This window comes from Schistocerca gregaria, chromosome 1 (assembly GCF_023897955.1).
Source record: "Schistocerca gregaria isolate iqSchGreg1 chromosome 1, iqSchGreg1.2, whole genome shotgun sequence".
Taxonomy (NCBI): domain Eukaryota; kingdom Metazoa; phylum Arthropoda; class Insecta; order Orthoptera; family Acrididae; genus Schistocerca; species Schistocerca gregaria.
This window is the reverse complement of record NC_064920.1, coordinates 409,374,236-409,394,813: the sequence shown is the minus strand read 5'-3', so window position 1 is coordinate 409,394,813 and position 20,578 is coordinate 409,374,236. Positions and strand designations below refer to the sequence as shown.

At 41.1% G+C, this 20,578-nt stretch overlaps 1 protein-coding gene across 3 annotated transcripts in view; it reads left to right on the top strand.

Moving 5' to 3' along the window:
* Positions 1-20,000, top strand: part of LOC126349682 (unconventional myosin IC) — a 397,905-nt gene extending 377,905 nt beyond the window's left edge. For all 3 annotated transcript variants that reach the window (XM_050002452.1, XM_050002450.1, XM_050002453.1), the window contains 2 exons: positions 12,690-12,789; positions 19,644-20,000. In XM_050002452.1, coding sequence (XP_049858409.1) covers positions 12,690-12,789; positions 19,644-19,658 — 115 coding nt within the window. In that variant the 3' untranslated portion in view covers positions 19,659-20,000. The remainder of the gene's footprint in view (positions 1-12,689; positions 12,790-19,643) is intronic.
* Positions 20,001-20,578: the final 578 nt, after the last annotated feature.

Genomic DNA, 20,578 nt, shown 5'->3' with positions numbered 1-20,578 from the left:
ATGGAACATTTTCGTTGCACCTTCATGATTGACAAGCTTGATTAGTCCAAGGATAGTATAAAGAATTTCAATTATGTATAGTGTATAGATCGTTATTGACAGCTGTCTGAATTGGTCAGTGTATTGATTACTCTGCACCATCATTGAGGACCAATTACTTTTAGACTGATGAATTTAAACATTGTTAGACAAGCAGCAAAGACAAAGCGCACTCTGGCTGCCCAGTTAGCATCACCCCAAAGGAAACCACTGACAGAATACATGGTATGGTAATGCAAGACTGCCAGATAAAAATTTGTGGGATTGCCGAGACTGCAGGCATTGCAACTGAGTGAGTGCGTAATATTCTGCACGGAGAACTGGCTATACTGGCTATGAAGAAACTGTGTGCGAGGTGGGTGCAGCAATTGCTCACAATCGACCAAATGTGCATCCAGCACAACATTTCAACACAGTGTCTGGTGATGTTTAATCACAGAGTTTTTGCACCAATTTGTGACTGTTGATGAAACCTGGATTCATCATTACACACCAGAGTGAAAACAACAATCAAAACAATAAACAAAGGTTGGTGAAAGTGCACCAAAGAAGGCAAAGACCATTCTGTCAGCTGGTAATGTGATGGCCACTATTGTTTGGAATTCCCAAAGAATAATCTTCATAGGTTACTTGGGAAAAATCAGAACCATAATTTTACTCTACTGTGCTGCATTGTTGGAGCATTTGAAACTTACTTTGGCTGAGAAAAAGACCAAGGTTGGCACACAAAAAAGTGCTGTTTCACTAGGATCATGCACCTTCCTAAAAATCATGATAAACTTGGTGAAAGTGCATGAAATGATCTTTGTAATGGTTCGTCATCCACCCTATTCACCAGGTTTAGCCCCTAAGTGACTTCTTCCTGTCCCCTAACTTGAAACTGTGTCTTGCTGGGAAGGAAGTAACATCAAATGAGGTAGAGATAGTTTTGGTCAGTGAGTATTTTGCAGAGTTTGACAGAACCTATTTTTCCGATGAGATGAAAAAGGTGGAGGTTCACTGGATCAATTGTACATCCCTCAAAGGAGACTGTCAATAAGTAAGGTGAGCTGTTTACAAAACAAATATTTTTTTCTTGCTTTTTTACCAGCCTTACAAAGCCACCCTCATAAGGTGGAATTATCATATAAAATGAATCATAGCAAGGGTAGATGCCAGACAGTTTCATTGGAAAGATCATCAGTAAGTGCAGTCCATCCTCTAAGGAGATAGCCTACAAAACTCTTATTTGACAGGTACTTTAATATTGCTCATTAGTTTGTGACCCTTTACAGACAGGATTAATAGAATAAATAGTGAAGATATGAAGAATAGGAGCATATAAACACAAAAGCTTCACGGAGATATTCATCCAACTCCGGTGGCAGATGATACAAAATAGGTGTCGTATATCAGTGTCATCTATTGTCAAAATCGGAGTGCGTACATTCCTAGATATATAGCTTCTTCCTTGTATATCACATGAAATGATCATGATGGTAAAAATTAGAGAGATTTGATCACACACAGAGGTCTGACAACTATCATTCTTGGTACACAAGTACCCTTTGCCACATACACCATAAGGTACCTTGTGGAATGTAGATGTAGATGCAATATGTGTACAGTAAAAATAGAATGCTGCTCATTTTGTAGAGAAGGCACCAAGCATCCCTGGCAAGCACAACAAAAAATAATATTTAGAAATATTAAGCTTACGGACAAAATCCTGCCTCAGAAATAGAACACTCTGTAATCGACACAGCAAAAACTTGCTACTATCTCCATTACTATTTCTAGCATTCTTTTTTGTTGTGCCTTTCTGCAACTCGACACCTTCTCTATATGCGAGCAGCAATCTTCCCTCCCTGTATTGTTACTCATCCTGCACTTTTTGTTGTTTGTTGTTTGATGTTTACGGTAAGTTCAGCTATGGAAGAAACAACAGGCAGATTTTGGTTCATAGTGCAACTGCAAAAGTCTGACGTGTCTGTAAGAGGCAGCTGAGAAAAGTAATTACACACACTTTCTTAGGTGAGCCAGTATAAAACTGGACAAACTGGTAATAGCTGAAATTTACGAAAGTGTACAGTGTGGATGGTCATTCAGTTGTTGAAATCATGCAAACATTTGAGAGCATACCATAAAGTAGATACTTGGTTATCTGAAAGTATTCCTGAAATTACAAGGCACCATGTTCAGTCACAATCAACCAAGTGCTTGTAGCCCGATTCAGTGAACATGACAATTTACTAGAAGCTGTTCATATAGTTTCTTAAAATAATTTTTTGACTTTTACTTGCTGTAAATTTTTCTGGCATGTTTTGATGATTCGTGTGTCAATAACATTGCTCTCCTAAATGTATATGCAGTCGCTTGACCTTCACCCTTGCACTTCTACGCAACTTCTTTGTTATTTTCTTTGGCTTGCGGTTGTGATGTTGGTGGTACCATATGTTTTACTTCAAGACTTAAAATTAATTACAATAAGCTTAAACTGTTTGACATTTTCAAATTTTTGATCATAAACGAGTGTAATGCAGTTTCTGCCAGGCACAGTGATAAGTCACATTGCTTGGAACAAAGTTCCTGTCGCAAGGCTACTAATGGATCAAAATTAAGTTTATGAGACTTAAGACCTCAGTGCTGCCTGGGGGGGGGGGGGGGGGGGGGGGGGAGGAGTAGGCTAAGAATAAATTCCATCCATGCAGCTAAGATTAATATGTATGTGTTTAAACATGTATTGGTAATGATTGTGGGCAATTGGTACATATAGCATTATAAACAGAAGTTGAAAAACTTTTGGTGAGTCAAGAAAGACAATTATTGGGCATTAAAGAACTTACTGTTCCATTTTTCTTTCACTGAATGGGGCTGGGGCTCTGGAGACACAGGGTGCTCCACAAATACAAAGACAGTTTCAAATACTCCCAAATGCTCTGTTGATGAAGCCAGCATCTCTGCACTCTTGATGAAACCATTTTTACTAGCTTGTAATTCTGAAATGTGAATTTCACATTGTTACCAGACTCATACATTGACATCTTCGTGAGTAATGTGTTCCAGTTCAGTACAATATTTTGATAAATTTGAAAGTTCACTGAAGAGCCAAAGAAACTCGTACAGCTGCCTAATATCATGTAGGACCTCTGCGAGCATGCAGAAGTGCCACAACATGACGTGTGGACTCAACTAATGTCTGAAGTAGTGCTGGAGGGAACTGACCCATGAATCCTGCAGGGCTGTCCATAAATTCAGGGGGTGTCGCATGGACATGAGGGGTGTCACATGCTGGAATTGTCCAAGTCCGTTGAAATGCACAATGGGCATGAATGGATGCAGGTGATCAGACACAATGCTTATGTATGTGTCAACTGTCAAAATTGTATCTAGACGTATCAGAGGTCCCATATCACTCCAACTGCACATGCCCCATGCCATTACAGGCTCTCCACCAGCTCGAACAGTCCCCTGCTGACGTGCTGGGTCCATGGATGCATGAGGCTGTCTCCATACTTGTACAGGTCCATCTGCTCAATACATTCTGAAATGAGGCTCATCTGACCAGGCAACAAGTTTCCAGTCATCAACAGTCCAATGTATTTATGTTCCTACCCTAGAATTTAACAAAATTATGAAAAGGATAGATTGCTACTCACTGTAAAGATAACATGTTGAGTTGTAGGCAGACACAACCAAAAAGACATTCAGCCAAAACTTTCTTGAGGAAGAAAAACAGAAACACACACACACATTCACACAAGAAAGCACACCTCACACACTCATGATCATATCTTCGTCCAGAATGATCACATCTTTGGTGAGAATTCACTGTGTCATGGCAATCGTAAGCAGCACCAATCCAGAGTGGGATAAGGAAGGGGGAGGTATAGCAGGATACAGATGGACAGTGAGTGCTGCCTGGGGATGGGGGATGGGGGAGGGGGGGGAGGCTAAGAATAAATTCCATCCATGCAGCTAAGAAATGATGGTGGTGGAGGGGAGAATCCAGATGTCCCGGGTTGTGGAGCAGCCAATTAAATCAAGCCTGTTACATTCAGCTGCATTTTGTGCCGCAGGGTGCTTCACTTGGCCCTTGGCCACAGTCGTGACAGTGTCCAGTTATCCTAGGTGACAGCTGGTTGGTAGTTGTACCAGTATGCAGAGTTGCACAGGGATTGCAGCATGAATGGTATGTAACAAGGTTACATTCATAAATGGCCTGGTGTCTGATAGGGTAGGATAAGCCTATGGCAAGACTAGCGGATGGAAGCTGCTGGGTGGGGGGATTGAACAGATCTTGCATCTGGGTCTTCTGCAGGGATTTGATGCCTGTGGTGATTGGTATAGGGATGGACTAGGATGTTGTGGAAGTTGGGTGGGCAATGGAACACCACTTAAAAGAGGGATGGGAAGGATCTTGGGTAAGGTGTCCCTCATTTCAGGCATAATTATAGATAATGAAAGCCATATTGAAGGATATGGTTATATTGTTATAGTCAGGTGTGGTACTGGATTATGCAGAAGGTGCTCCTTTGCAACTCAATTCTTGAGGATGAGGGAAGGATTGAGAGGTGTATGGGGACAAGTGAAGCTGATGGGAGAGAAGGTTTTGAGGTTATGAAGGAATGAGGATAGGTTGTCTTGTCCCAGAGTCCAGATCACAAAGTTATCATCAGTGAAACTGAACTAGACCAAGGGTTTGGGGTTTTGGGAGGTAAGGTTTCTCTAGATGGCCCATAAACAGGTTGGTATAGAAGAGTGCTATGTGGGTGCCCAGAGCTGCACCACAGATTTGTTTTTATACCCTTCTTTCAAAGGAGAGGTAATTATGTGTAAGGATAAAGCTGGTAAAGTGTATGAGTTGTGGGTCTGGAGTCATAAGGACATTGGAGAGGTAGTGTTCATTAGCAGCAAGACAATGAGCATGAGGCATGTTGGTGTGTAGGGAAGTGGCATCAACAGCGATGAGTAGGAATCCAGGAGATAAAATGGTGGGGATGGTGGAGAGTCAATGAAGGAGGTGGTTGGTATCTTTAGTGTATTTGTGGGGCAGAGCGGGGCAGCTGTATTTTGGGCAATTGGCTGGAGGAGTTCATCAATGAGGGCTGAAATTCTTTCAATGGGAGCACAATAACTATTTTCAATTGGGGGGGGGGGGGGGGGGGCATCCAGCATAGTTGGGTTTTTGGATTGTTGGATTGTAAAGAGGGTGTGGAAGGTGGGTGTGCAAGGTATCATAGGAATGAGGGAGGAAATGGAATTAGGCAAGAGGTTCTATGAAGGTTCTAAGGCTTTAAGCAGGGATTTGAGTTTCTGGTGGACTTCTGGAATGGGATCACATTGATATAGTTTATAAGTGAAGGAGTCAACCATCACATTTCTTAAATTGAATCCTTTGTATTCCAAGCACAATCTGTGTAAATTATCCAGCCTGCTGACATCTCACTGTGCATTGGGGTACCATTATCCAGCCCCTATTATACAATATTCCTCCTCTTCAACCCTTAATAGTAGCCAGCCCCAACCTAGCTGATCTTTTTGGCATAGCACATCTACCAGAACTCCCTGCCAACACTCCACTAAATCCAGACCCAAAACTATCCCAGAACACTGTTAATCTTTCCCCACAGAAATTTAGCTATGTTGGGCTTGTCAAAGACTTACTTTCCTTCTCCAAATCCCTGCAATGGAAACACTTCTTCTCCACCAATCACTCCAACTAAAGCCAACCTAATCCCAATATTGAATCCTGTGTCTCCCACATGGTACCACGTTATTCCCCCCTCCAACCTAATAACCTCCAGGTCACCTTCCAGGAATTATTTACTGCCAACATAGTCTCACCAACTTTCGCCAGAAACCTTCCTTAAAAAAAAAAAAAAAAAAAAAAAAAAAAAAAAAAAAAAAAAAAAAAAAAAAAAAAAAAAGCCTTTTAGCAGAAGAAAGGACTGTTGTACACAGCATCAAAATGGATTCTGACCAAATTATCCTAACTGGGGACAAAGGTTCCAGCACTGTCATTTCGAATTGCAGTGACTACTTGGTGGAAGGCCTCCTCCACCTAGAAACGGTGTCAAAGTGATCTCATTCCTGAAGTCCAACATAGCTTCCAATCTCTGCTTAAAGCCATAGGCCCTTCCCAGAATATCTCCTCTGAATCCATTTCCCTTCTCACTCCTATGACAGACTGCACACCCACCTTCTACATGCTTCCCAAAATATACAAACCCAACAATGCTGGATGCCCACCCCTCATCCCAACTCCATTTAAAATAACCATTACATTCCCACTGAAATAATTACAGCCTCATTGACCAACACCTCCAACTAGTTGCCCAAAAATATAATCTCCCACACCAAAGATACCAACCACTTCCTTCTCCAACTCTCCACTATCCCCACCCTTTTACCTCCTGAATTGCTAATCATCACTGTTGACATCACTTCCCTATACACTGAATCCTCCTCATGCCCATGGTCTTCGGCCACTGTGGCCGAGCGGTTCTAGTTGCTTCAGTCCGGAACCACGCTGCTGTTACGGCCTCAGGCTCGAATCCTACCTTGGGCATGGATGTGTGTGATGTCCGTGGGTTAGTTAGGTTTAAGTAGTTCTAAGTTCTAGGGGACTGATGACCTCAGATGTTAAGTCTCATAGTGCTCAGAACCATTTTGCCAATGGCACTGCCGTTACTGAACACTACCTCCCCAAACGTCCTACAGACTCCAAACCCTCTACCTCATTCGCAGTACTAGCTTTATCCTGACATACAATTACTTCTGGTTTGAAGGGGAGGTATAAAAACAAATCTACAGCACAGCCATGGGCACCCTCATGGCACCTTTCTATGCCACCCTGTTTATGGGACATCTAAAGGAAAGCTGCCTAGCCTCCCAAAACCCCAAACACTTGGTCTGTTTCAGGTTCACTGATGAAATTGTCATGATCTGAACTCAAGGCCAAGATACCCTATCATCATGTCTTCAAAACCTCAACACCTTCTCTCCTATCTGTTTCACATGTCCTCCTCAACCCAGTGTGCCACCTTCAATTGATGTGGGTCTCCACTCTGATGGCTCCATCCATGCCTCTGAAAAATTAAACCCACCAATCTCCAGCAGTATGTATCTTGCCCAGAAAACTGAACATCTCACAAAGGTCTTCACAGACAGGCATTATCTCCTAGACCTAGTTTACAGACAGATTTCCTGTGCCATATTCCAATTGATGGAAGGAGAAAATATAAAAATGCAGTAAATGAAGCAGGCAAAAAGGAATACAAACGTCTCAGAAATGAGACTGACAGGAAGTGCAAAATGGCTAAGCATAGATGTCTAGAGGACAAATTTAAGGATGTAGAGCAATATATCACTAGGGTAAGATAGATACTTCCTACAGGAAAATTAAAGAGACCTTTGGAGAACAGAGAACCACTTGTATGAAGGTCAAGAGCTTAGATGGAGAACCAGTTCTGAGCAAAGAAGGGAAAGCAGAAAGGTGGAAGGAGTACACGGAGGGTCTACAGAAGGGTGATGTAGTGGAGGGCAATATTATGGAAATAGAGGATGACATAGATGAAGATGAAAAGGGAGATATGATACTTCGTGATGAGTTTGACAGAGCACTGAAAGACTTGAATCAAAACAAGGCCCCAGGAGTAGGCAACATTCCATTGGAACTACTGATGGCTTTGGGGGAGCCAGCCGTGACAAAACTCTACCATCTAGTGAGCAAGATGTATGAGACAGGCGAAATACCTTCAAACTTCAACAAGAAGAATAAAATAATTTCAATCCCAAAGGAAACAGGTGTTGACAGGTGTGAAAATTACTGAACTATCAGTTTAATAAGTCACAGCTGCAAAATACTAATGCGAATTCTTTACAGACAAATGGAAAAACCGGTAGAAGCTGACCTCGGGGAAGATCAGTTTGGATTCCGTAGAAATATTGGAACACGTGAGGCAATACTGACCTTACGACTTACCTTAGAAGCTAGATTAAGGAAAGGCAAACCTATGTTGCTAGCATTTGTAGACTTAGAGAAAGCTTTTAATAATGTTGACTGGAATACTCTCTTTCAAATTCTGAAGGTGGCAGGGGCAAATTACAGGGAGCAAAAGGCTATTTACAATTTGTACAGTAACCAGATGGCAGTTATAAGAGTCAAGGGGCATGAAAGGGAAGCAGTGGTTGGGAAGGGAGTGAGACAGGGTTGTAGCCTATCCCCGATGTTATTCAATCTGTATATTGAGCAAGAAGTAAAGGAAACAAAAGAAAAATTCGGAGTAGGTATTAAAATCTATGGAGAAGAAATAAAAACTTTGAGGTTTGCCGATAATATTGTAATTCTGTCAGAGACAGTAAAGGACCTGGAAGAGCAGCTGAGCAGAATGGACAGTGTCTTTAAAGGGGGATGTATTAAATGAACATCAACAAAAGCAAAACAAGGATAATGGAATGTAGTCAAATCAGGTGATGCTGAGGGAATTAGATTAGGAAATGAGAGTCTTAAAGTAGTAGATGCGTTTTGCTATTTGGGGATCAAAATAACTTATGATGGTTGAAGGAGAGAAGATATAAAATGTAGAGCGGCAATGGCAAGGAAAGCGTTTCTGAAGAAGAGAGTTTTGTTAACATCGAGTATAGATTTAACTGTAAGGAAGTCTTTTCTAAAAGTGTTTGTATGGAGTGCAGCTATGATGGAAGTGAAACACGGACTATAAATAGTTTCAACAAGAAGAGAATAGAGGCTTTCGAAATGTGGTGCTACAGAAGAATGCTGAAGATTAGATGGATGGATCTTGTAACTAATGAAGATGTACTGCATTTGTAGAATTGGGGAGAAGAAGAATTTGTGGTCAAATTGACTAGAAGAGGGGATCGGTTGGTAGGACATGTTCTGAGTCATCAAGGGATCACCAATTTAGTATTGGAGGGTAGTGTGGAGGGTAAAAATCATAGAGGGAGACCAAGAGATGAATACACTAAGCAGATTCAGAAGGATGTAGGTTGCAGTAGGTACTGGGGGACGAAGAAGCTTGCACAGGATAGAGTAGCATGGAGAGCTGCATCAAACTAGTCTCTGGACTGAAGACAACAACAACAACATTCCCAGGTATCTCCAATCCACTCACCATCTCCAAGAACCAAAGGAGTGCCCCCAGTACCACCCCATGCTGGAACAACTGAACCATATCCTTCAACAACACTTTGATTATCTATAATCAAGCTCTGAAATGTGGAATGTCCTACCCAACTCTCCCTTTAAGTGGTCCGTTGTTCACTCAACCTCAAATACATCCTAGTACATCGCTATGCCACTCGCAACTTTCACCACTTACCACAGGCAACATATCCCTGTGGAAAACCGAGGTGTAAGACCTGCCCAGTCCAACCACCCAGCTCTTCACCCAGAGACCAGGGCAGCTATGAAAGCAGCCATGTCATATACCAATTCTGCAGCAATTATTGCACAGCTTTATGTGTTGGTATGACTACCAACCAGCTGTCAACCATGATGAACGGCCACCGCTTAACTGTCGCCAAGAGCAAAGTGATCGCCTTGTGGCATAACATGCTTGATTTCAATGGATGCTCCACAAGCCAACCACCTGGATCCTCCCCTCCGCCAGCAGTATTATTGAACTGCACAGAGAGGATTTATCCTTACCTAAGGTACCCTACCATCCCCACATCTTCCACCCAACATTTGCCATCTGCTCTGTCCTATGACATCCTTTCAATTCATATCTCCTAGCTCTCATTGTGTGCTGCTCTCTGCCAACACATGCACCAATATTTTCCCCTTTTCCGCTCCTCCCCTTTTCCGCTCCTCCCCCTTTTCCGCTCCTCCCCCTTTTCCGCTCCTCCCCCTTTTCCGCTCCTCCCCCTTTTCCGCTCCTCCCCCTTTTCCGCTCCTCCCCCTTTTCCGCTCCTCCCCCTTTTCCGCTCCTCCCCCTTTTCCGCTCCTCCCCCTTTTCCGCTCCTCCCCCTTTTCCGCTCCTCCCCCTTTTCCGCTTCCTACGCCTCCCGAACTGCCTTCTGATGCTGCTTCTGGCAGCCTTGTCTTGCCACCTAGTCCCTGCATGCTCCATCAGGGGCAGTGCTGACTACTTGCCCCCCCCCCCCCCCCCCCCTCTCCCACACACACACACACACACACACACACACACACACACCTATATCCTGCTCCTCTCTCCCCATTCCCCACACCATTTCAGACTGATACCTTTGCACAGCACGACACAATGTATTCTGGCCAAAGCAGCCAGTACAGTGTTTTCCTTTCTGAAGCAGGTTTTGGCCGAAAAGTCAGTGTGTAACAGTCTTTTTATTGTATCTGTCCACAACTCAACATGTCATCTTTACAGTGAGTAGCAACCTATGCTTTTAATAATGTTGATGATAAAAGTTAAAAAAATCCCAAAAAGAAACTGAGATAATCTGAAGAAACATTGTATAAATGAAAGCTCTACTGCATGTATGTTATTTGTTGGCAGTGTCAAAAGATTCATTGGGTTGTTCATGGATACATCAGATTTTTAAATATGAAAAATCAGTGCTACTAGATTGCAGTGATGACAGGAAAACCTGCAGATGAACAGATATCTTGCACGATTTGCTGAACTCAACGTAAACTAAACATAACATGTTGTGTAATATTGAGTTCAGGACAAAGAACTAAATATTAGTTGTACAAAAGCAAATACCAGATAGTTTTATTGAATTGATATTAAGGAAATTTAATTCATTTGTCCATTACAAAATAGTTGTTCAACAAGTTCTTGAGTTATGCTCGTCAATTTAGTATCCTTATAAGAGACAATTAATATGGCAACCGAAGAAGATTCAATGCAGAGTTTTGAGTCTGTCATGGAGATACTACTAGAGAAACATATTGCTCAAATTCTGAGAGCGATTTTCCAACAAGAGCAACAATGTATTGCACTGAAGTGCCAAAGAAACTGGTACAAGCATGCTGTGCATTCAAATACAGAGATGTAAACAGGCAGAATACAGCACTGTGGTCAGCAGCACCTATATAAGACAACAAGTGTCTGGTGGAGTTGTTAGATCAGTTACTGCTGCTACAATGGCAATTTATCAAGATTTATGTGAGTTTGAATGTGGTGTTATAGTCGGTGCAAGAATGGAGTGACACAGCATCTCTGAGATAGCGATGAAGTGGGGATTTTCCCATACAACCATTTCATGGTTGTACCAGGAATATCAAGAATCCAGTAGAACATCTAATCTACAACATCACTGTGGCCAGAAAAAGATCCTGCAAGAACAGGACCAAAAACGACTGAAGAGAATCATTCAACATGATAGAAGTGCAGCCTTCGACAAATTGCTGCAGATATCTGGGCCATCAGCAAGTGTCAGCATGCAAACTGTCCAATGAAACATCATCGATATGGGCTTTTGGAGTCAAAGGCCCCTCGTGTACCCTTGATGACAGCATGACACAAAGCTTCATGCCTTGCCTGGGCCCCTCAACACAAACATTGGACTGTTGATGACTGGAAACATGTTGCCTAGCTGGACAAGCTTCATTTGAAATTGTATCAAGAGGATGGACATGTAAAGGTATGGAGTCAACCTCATGAATCCATGGAGCCAGCAGGGGACTGTTCAAGCTGGTGGAGGCTCTGTAATGGCATGGGGAATGTGCAGTTTAGGTGATATGGGACCTCTGATATGTTAAGATACAGCTCCAACAGTTGACATGTATCTGAGCACCTTGTGAGATCACCTGCATCCATTCATGTCCATTGTGCATTTGAGTGGACTTGGACAATTCCAGCAGGACAATCTCTTCCCAGTTCAAACACTTCCAGTGGCCACCAAACTCCCCAGACATGAACATTAATGAGCATATCTGCAATGCCTTGCAAGGTGCTGTTTAGAAGCACTCTTATGGATGTATGGACAGCCTTGCAGTATTCATGGTGTAAATTCCCTCCATCATTACTTCAGACATTAGTTGAGTCCGTGCCATGTGTGTTGTGGCAGTTCTGTGTGCTTATGGGGCCCTACACAATATTAGGCAGATGTATCAGTTTCTTTGGCTCTTCAATGTACTGGTATGTCTGAGCATATATCTGGAGCAGGTGACCATAATTGTAAACTTACGTAAATTATTTATGATGCTTACTGACATTCGTTCTTCCCATGCAAAATCTGTAGAAGGAACAGGAATACTGCAGTGAAAGGCAGACTACTCTCTGCCACACTTTTTAAGGTGGCTGACCAGGCATAGAAGGAAAAGAAATAATAAATTAATCTAGGCCTAACGAAGGATTTGGAAGTGATAAAAAATGACTGAACTATGTAGTTTAATTCCAACAAAGCAAGATATTTGTTCTGCTTGAAGGTGGTTCTCTTTTCTTTAAAAGCTTGTAATTGTCCTGGGTGTTCAGTGTGGCCAAAATTTGGGAACAATTTGTGTGTATGCTCTCTAAATACACAAAATTCACTTATATAATTCAGCTTCCACGCTGATTTGTGTAGAGTGTTGCATTCAGGGAGTTATCTTTCATGAGCTAGCTTACATTGCATTTACTGTGTTACAATAAAATGAATTATGCTTTCCTTAGTATCAGTATAAAAAAATATTTGTGCCTCTATCACAATTTCATATTTCTTTTTAATTTTTTTAAAAGGATATCACACAACCTGATTGGTGGCAAGCAAGGTGTTATTGATATTACAACAGGCCCTACACCAGCAATCAGCAAAGGAAAAAGTGGTCATCTTGTTGTGGTAAGTAAGACTGTTATAAAAGAAATTTTAAATTGCTCATACAAAACGAAAATAATTTTTTTAGTTCAAGAATTGTGCATATTGAAACAAGTAGTCATTGTGTTAATGACCAAATATCAAATGAATTCATTTTATTTGGTGAACATACATATTTTCGGGTATTCAGAATGCTTTCCAATGATTCAGTCTACTCTGTTAGCCATAATTGCATCTTGCTTGTGATTCAGTTTTGTATATTCATATTTGCAACTTAACTTGCCGTCATTCTCTCTTGTATGGTGATGTACGTGTTGGTGTTCCACACTTGTCATTCTTTTTCTGCTTAATTTGCCTTGTTTAACTACTTGATAAACTGCAAAAATTTTCAAGCTCAGGTATAGATTCTAACCATAATTTCTTGTTTAGGAACTGCATATTAAAACTGAAAAAATTACAGAAAACTTGGCTGTTACGAACTGAAAGAGAGGAAAGGAATAAGACAGAAAATGAGTGGGTGGACTTGTGAGATGGTGTAGTAAGGCAGCACGGTAACCTGTAAGCACAGACACAAAGCCCAGTAGAAACCTCTGGATAACATAGGAGACCAAGGAGGAGGAAAAATTATAATAATGAAGTAGGAGAAAGGAAATACATGTGTTTAAAAAATTAGAATGGCAGAAAGTGCAAAATACAAAGTCAGCAAAGACTAGAGGACAAATGTAAAGCTGTAAAAGCATGCAGAGCTATGAAAAGATAGACGTTGCTTATAGGAGAATTAGAGAGATCTTTGGAGAAAAGTGAAGCAACTGTACAAATATCAAATAGCAAGCCAGTATTATGGAAAGAAGGGGAGGCTAAGATGTGGAAGAAATACTTACAGGACCTGCAGAAGGTAAACAAACTCAAAAACAATATTGTAGGAAAATCAGAGGAAATAAATGAAGATGAGATGGGAGTTGTGATATTACAAGAATAGTTTTGTATAGCTCTAAGAGACTTAGGTTAAACAAGGCACCTGGACTGGATAGATGACCTTTGGGAGAATCACCCATGATAAAACTATTCCATCTGGTGTTCAAGATAATATGGAGGCAGGCAAATTACTTTCAGAATTGATAAATAACGTATTAATTCCAATTTTGAAGGCAGCCGATCCTTATATTACCAAAACATCAGTTTAATAAGTCATGTCCGTTAAATATGAGGGTACTTCAAAAAGTAAGTTGTACATCATTAAGGCAGGCCAAATAATACTTATTGGAAGCTGCACAGAGTAACCCAGTTGCTTTTATTTTGCAGCATAGTCACCAAGTCTTCATTAGCAGTAAACAAACTATTCTACCAATTGTTCAGTTCCTAGACAATAGTAATCTGCTCGTTGGTCTTGGAGCCATTCAAGAACCACTGTGTGATTGTCGTCTTCTTTGGAAAGTGTGATTGTTGCAAACTTTTCCTCAGTTGTCTTGATGCTGTTATCTGTGGTCATTGTTGATGGCCTTCCTTCCTGGTTAGCATAACCCATGCCTGTGTAGCTTTGGTCAAATTGTTGGCGCCATTTCACTAAATATAGATGATGTATAGCATTTGTTGCATATACCACTTAAATTTCACAGTGAATCTGTGAGTAATTTGGGTGTTTTGTCCACAAGAATTGTACTGTCCTACATACAGGGTGTTTCAAAAATGACCGGTATATTTGAAACGGCAATAAAAGCTAAACGAGCAGCGATAGAAATACACCGTTTGTTGCAATATGCTTGGGACAACAGTACATTTTCAGGTGGACAAACTTTCGAAATAACAGTAGTTAGAATTTTCAACAACAGATGGCACTGCAAGTGATGTGAAAGATATAGAAGACAACGCAGTCTGTGGGTGCGCCATTCTGTACGTCTTCTTTCTGCTGTAAGCATGTGCTGTTCACAACGTGCAAGTGTGCTGTGGACAACATGGTTTATTCCTTAGAACAGAGGATTTTTCTTGTGTTGGAATTCCACCGCCTAGAACACAGTGTTGTTGCAACAAGGCGAAGTTTTCAACGGAGGTTTAATGTAACCAAAGGACCCAAAAGCAATACAATAAAGGATCTGTTTGAAAAATTTCAACGGACTGGGAACGTGACGGATGGACGTGCTGGAAAGGTAGGGCGACCGCGTACGGCAACCACAGAGGGCAACGCGCAGCTAGTGCAGCAGGTGATCCAACAGTGGCCTCGGGTTTCCGTTCGCCATGTTGCAGCTGCGGTCCAAATGACGCCAACGTCCACGTATCGTCTCATGCGCCAGAGTTTACACCTCTATCCATACAAAATTCAAACGCGGCAACCCCTCAGCACCGCTACCATTGCTGCACGAGAGACATTCGCTAACGATATAGTGCACAGGATTGATGACGGCGATACGCATGTGGGCAACATTTGGTTTACTGACGAGGCTTATTTTTACCTGGACGGCTTCGTCAATAATCAGAACTGGCGCATATGGGGAACCGAAAAGCCCCATGTTGCAGTCCCATCGTCCCTGCATCCTCAAAAAGTACTGGTCTGGGCCGCCATTTCTTCCAAAGGAATCATTGGCCCATTTTTCAGATCCGAAACGATTACTGCATCACGCTATCTGGACAGTCTTTGTGAATTTGTGGCGGTACAAACTGCCTTAGATGACACTGCGAACATCTCGTTGTTTATGCAAGATGGTGCCCGGCCACGTCGCACGGCCAACGTCTTTCATTTCCTGAATGAATATTTTGATGATCGTGTGATTGCTTTGGGCTATCCGAAACATACAGGAGGCGGCGTGGATTGGCCTCCCTATTCGCCAGACATGAACCCCTGTGACTTCTTTCTGTGGGGACACTTCAAAGACCAGGTGTACCGCCAGAATCCAGAAACAATTGCGCAGCTGAAGCAGTACATCTCATCTGCATGTGAAGCCATTCCGCCAGACACGTTGTCAAAGGTTTCGGGTAATTTCATTCAGAGACTGCGCCATATTATTGCTACGCATGGTGGATATGTGGAAAATATCGTACTGTAGAGTTTCCCAGACTGCAGCGGCATCTGTTGTTGACAATTGTAACTACTGTAATTTCGAAAGTTTGTCTGCCTGAAAATGTACTGTTGTCCCAAGCATATTGCAACAAACGGTGTATTTCTATCGCTGCTCGTTTAGTTTGTATTGCCATTTCAAATATACCGGTCATTTTTGAAACACCCTGTACATCAAGTCTGGAGTAAATTTCCAGTTGTTGTGCCATTTACTCCTGCAATGTGATGTGTCTGTTATCTATACTACAGCAGAAAAGAGAAACCACACTTGTTGCACAATGGTCCTAATGTGGGACAACATGTGTAACTTACTTTTTGAAGAATGAAGAGATGTGGAAGCTGACCCTGAGGAAGATAATTTTGGGTTATGGAGAAATATAGGAAAGCATGAGATAATACTGACCCTCCAACTTATTTTAGCAGATAGATTGAAGAAAGGCAAATCTAAATTTACAGCATTTGTAGGCTTAGAGAAAACTTTAAGATTGTAAACTGTCCTGCACTCTTTGAAATGGTAAAGGTAACACAGGTAAAATGCAGGAAGCCAGAGGTACTCTACAGTTGATAGAAACCAGGGCGGACGGGACTTGAGAAGGTAGTGAGACTGGGTGGTAGCCTACACCCCACATTATGCAATTTATATATCAAGCAAACAGTAAAAGATAATGAGGAGAAATTTGGAAAAAAAGAATTAAAGTTCAGGAATAATAGCTGAAAATCTTGTGATTTGCCAATGACATTGTAATTCACTGTCGGAAGTGGTAAAGGACGAGGAGCAGCAGTTGAAAACATTGGAGTGTCATGGGAGGAGCAAATAAAAGTAAGTTAGAGTAATAGAATGTAGTTGTTAAACTAGGCAGTGGTAAGAACATTACTTTGAGAAATGTTCGATTAGAAGTGATAGAAACCTGTTTGCTATTTGCAGATCAAAATGAAGAGGATATAAAATGCAGACTGGCAATAATAAGAAATGGTTTCATGAAAAACAGAAACATGTTAACATTGAATGTAAGGAAGTCATTTTGAAAATATATGTCTGTACTGTAGCTCGCTATGGAAGTGAAATGGGCAGAATATGCAATATAGACAGAAGAGAATAGAAGCTTTTGAAATGTGGCACTATACAAAAATGGCTGAGTTAGGTGGGCAGATCAAATGGTTAATCAAGAGATATTAGATTGAAATGTGTAGAGAAAGCTTTATTCTGCAATTTGACTCAAAGAACGTGCCAGTCAGTAGAGCAAATTCTGAGACATCAAGTGATCATCAGTTTGGCACAGGAGGTAAATAGGGGGCATACTACAGGAAACACATTGAACTGGGTGTAGGCAAGCAGAGATGAAGAATCTTGTACAGGATATAAGGTGCATTCCATAAGAAATGAACCAAATTCATAAAAAATCATTTAGTGAATATATTCATAGAAATAATCAAAAATTTTCAAAATAGCGCCCTCTTGGTTCAATACACTTCTGGAGGAGGTGTTTCCATTCGTGGAAGGCATCCTGGAATGCCTGTTCCAGAATATCTTTTAGAGCTGATGTAACATGCGCCTGGATGCTTTCAATCGCATCCCAATGTTTTCCTTTCATTACTCCTTTTAATCGAGGAAATAAAAAAAAATCAGCAGGAGCCAGGTCAGGACTGTAGGGAGGCTAGGGAACCAATGGGGTGTTGGTGCTGGCCAGGAAGTCGTTGACAACGAAGGCGCTGTGACTCGGCGCGCTGTCGTGGTGAACTTTACACGTGTTCTTGTCCAGAGCGAGTCCCTCCTTTTCAGTCTTTTGAGCACTTCCAAGTAGAAAGCTGAGTTCACTGTAGTCCCAGTAGGTACTCATTTGTGGTGGACAGTGCCTCTGATGTCAAAGAAGCCAATGAGCATGGTTTTGATCCTGGACTTGCTCATGCGTACCTTCTTGGGGTGGGGTGATGATGGGGTGTGCCACTCTGAACTCTGCCTTTTTGTCTCAAGGTCGTACTCAAAATTCCACGACTCACCACCAGTGATAACTGAGTTTGAAAAATGAGTATCATTTTCACACATTTCCAACATTTCTCGGCACCAAAGCACTCGCATGTGCTTATGTTCACCTTTCTCATGTTCACATCTTTGGTCTCAATGCAGAAAATGGTTGTTTTTGATATGTTTAGAGTTTGTGCTCTCAGTTGAAGGCTCAGCGTTAAAACAATTGCGCACACGCATCACATTTCAGCGACTCGTGTGGTTGATGGCCATCCACTGGAAGGTTCAACGGTGATCTCCTCTTGGCCCTCTGTGAACGACTTGTACCGTTGGAAAACTTGTGATTTGGACAAGCAATCAGTACCAAAGGCATGCTGAAGTAATGGAAATGTTTCGGTGGTGGACTTCCCAAGTGTAACGCAAAATTTTATACCATACCAGTGCTCCACAGAATGATCCATTGTGCCGTGTTACATAAACTCAAACGGGGTTGACAGAAACACTAGACCTGACTCTATGGCAGCTTGCAGCCGAATGAGACAAAGAGCGTTTTGAAGCTAACACCCCCCCTCCACTTAGCCCAGCCAGTTACAACACACTGTGGTGTACCGTTGCGTCAGAAAAAAAATTGGTCACATTACTTATGGAAAGCACTCTGTATAATAGTGTGGAGAAGTATGTCAAACCAGTCTTCAGATTGAAGATAACGGCCACCATATTTTCTATTCAATTATTCCGACAGAGTAGTAGTTCACAACTGTAGAAACATAATGTATTTCTGCCCTTTCTTTTTAATTGCTGTTTATACAACAGGATTTTTTCAGTAAATCTGCAAAGCGCGCGCGCGCACACACACACACACACACACACACACACACACACACACACACACACACACACACACACACACATTTTGTTCACTTGTTGGTTGTGCTACTATATTTCTCGACTTCCAGAAAACCCATGATACATTTCTAGTGAGAAAATATTTGTTTAGGATGAATTGGATGGGATATGTGCTTGATAAAAACCCTTAAAATATACAAAATCCAGTATATTATGGGTTATTACCATTATAAATGGAATTATTATCTGATTTTTCTTACACAAGTAGAATGTGGCTCTTACTATTCAGGATTATGTACAACTGGATGGCAGATAATGCATGGCTCTCTAAGACTGTCTACAGATCATATATTTGTATCCAGCAGGGTCACATTGCTTGCAGTTTGTTAAAAAATACTGTAAGACTTGTGGAAGATCGGCTTTTGGTGCAAAAACTGACAGCTGACACTCAACAAAAATAATGGAATACACATGGAATACACATAAGTAGATAAAGAGATCAGACAAAAGTGGAACAATCACGAATCTGGCTGCGGGGAATGCAGATGGCAGACAAATTTAACATAGGAACCCTAAGTAACTGTAGCTCAGCCACAAAGTAAATCTCTTATGAAACCGTCCTGTAATCAATTATGGAGTAATGTTTGACAGTATGGTACCATTGCACACTGGTTCAGAGGAAGGCAGAGAGAAAATTCGGAAAAGAGCTGTATGCTGTTACATTTAATCATTGCAAGAATGTAACAGAAAAGGTTAACAAACGTGCACAATTGGTGGTGTTAAGATGCAAGTGCTGTAGATTTCAGAGATCTAGGCACTGAAAATAGTGAGAATATGTGTTCTGACGCACGATAAGAAGCTTATCACTTCTTTCAATATCCACCTCACAACATGATCACATGGATAAAATTAGAGAAATCCGTAAGTGGACCGAGAAAAATGGTTGAGCAGGGAGGGAATTTCATGTAAAAACTAATCATACATTCACAATTTAGCTGTAACCCTGAACTTTTGTTACAGGTTGCATCTCCATAGAACAACTGCATGGAAGAATGTCCTTTGTACAAAAAAATCAGAAACCTGTGATACATATTTTTAATTGTTATGAACTTTGTGCCATCCAGGAAGTTTCAATAGTGAGGTGCTGCAGTAAAGTAGTTATATGTAATTTACAGTTAAGTACTATTGCATTTTATATTATGTACAGCAATCTATTTATGAATAAGGCAAATGACTGTTTATAAGATTTGTACATTTTTGTTCAAGTATTGTATAAATGTTTTATTTTGAAACTTTTCTTGTCTCTCACTCCAAAAATTTTGTTTTATTGAATTCACTAACCTTAATGAATTGAAAATAAAACTTCATTTTGTTATACATTTGTGCCTCTAATAGACAGTACTAAACATTGGTACCTTGTTATGAACTTAATCAGAAGTTCTATGAGGCAATAAATTATATTCCAGAAACACAAAGTGCTCCTTTCCTTAACCAGTAAAACAAATTTTCCCAACCTAATTATTCCTGTGAATTGACCAGAAATAAATTAAGTCCTAAAATGCACTAAGGTGACCTTCAGAAACGATACCTGTCACATTCAGTAATACATATAAGGTACTGATATATAAAGAAAAGACCGTCCAATATACAGAGAAAGATAACCTGTGGTGTCCAGGATGTTTTGAATGACTATTGTTGGCACCCAAGGATGGGCAATGTGGATTAAAAATTCAGTGACTAAGAATGAATGCACAACCATATCTCAGTTCTGTCACCTATGTTACATTTCCTTTCATCAGGCTTTTTTACATACTACATTTGGCACTGGCTTGTGAAGTGTCTCACAAGCATGTAAGAAAATAATTGCTTAACATGATTGCACATGAACCCTCTATAAACATACTGTGGATTTTTTTTAAGACAAATGTGACAAAGAGCTTGCACCGTCACCACAA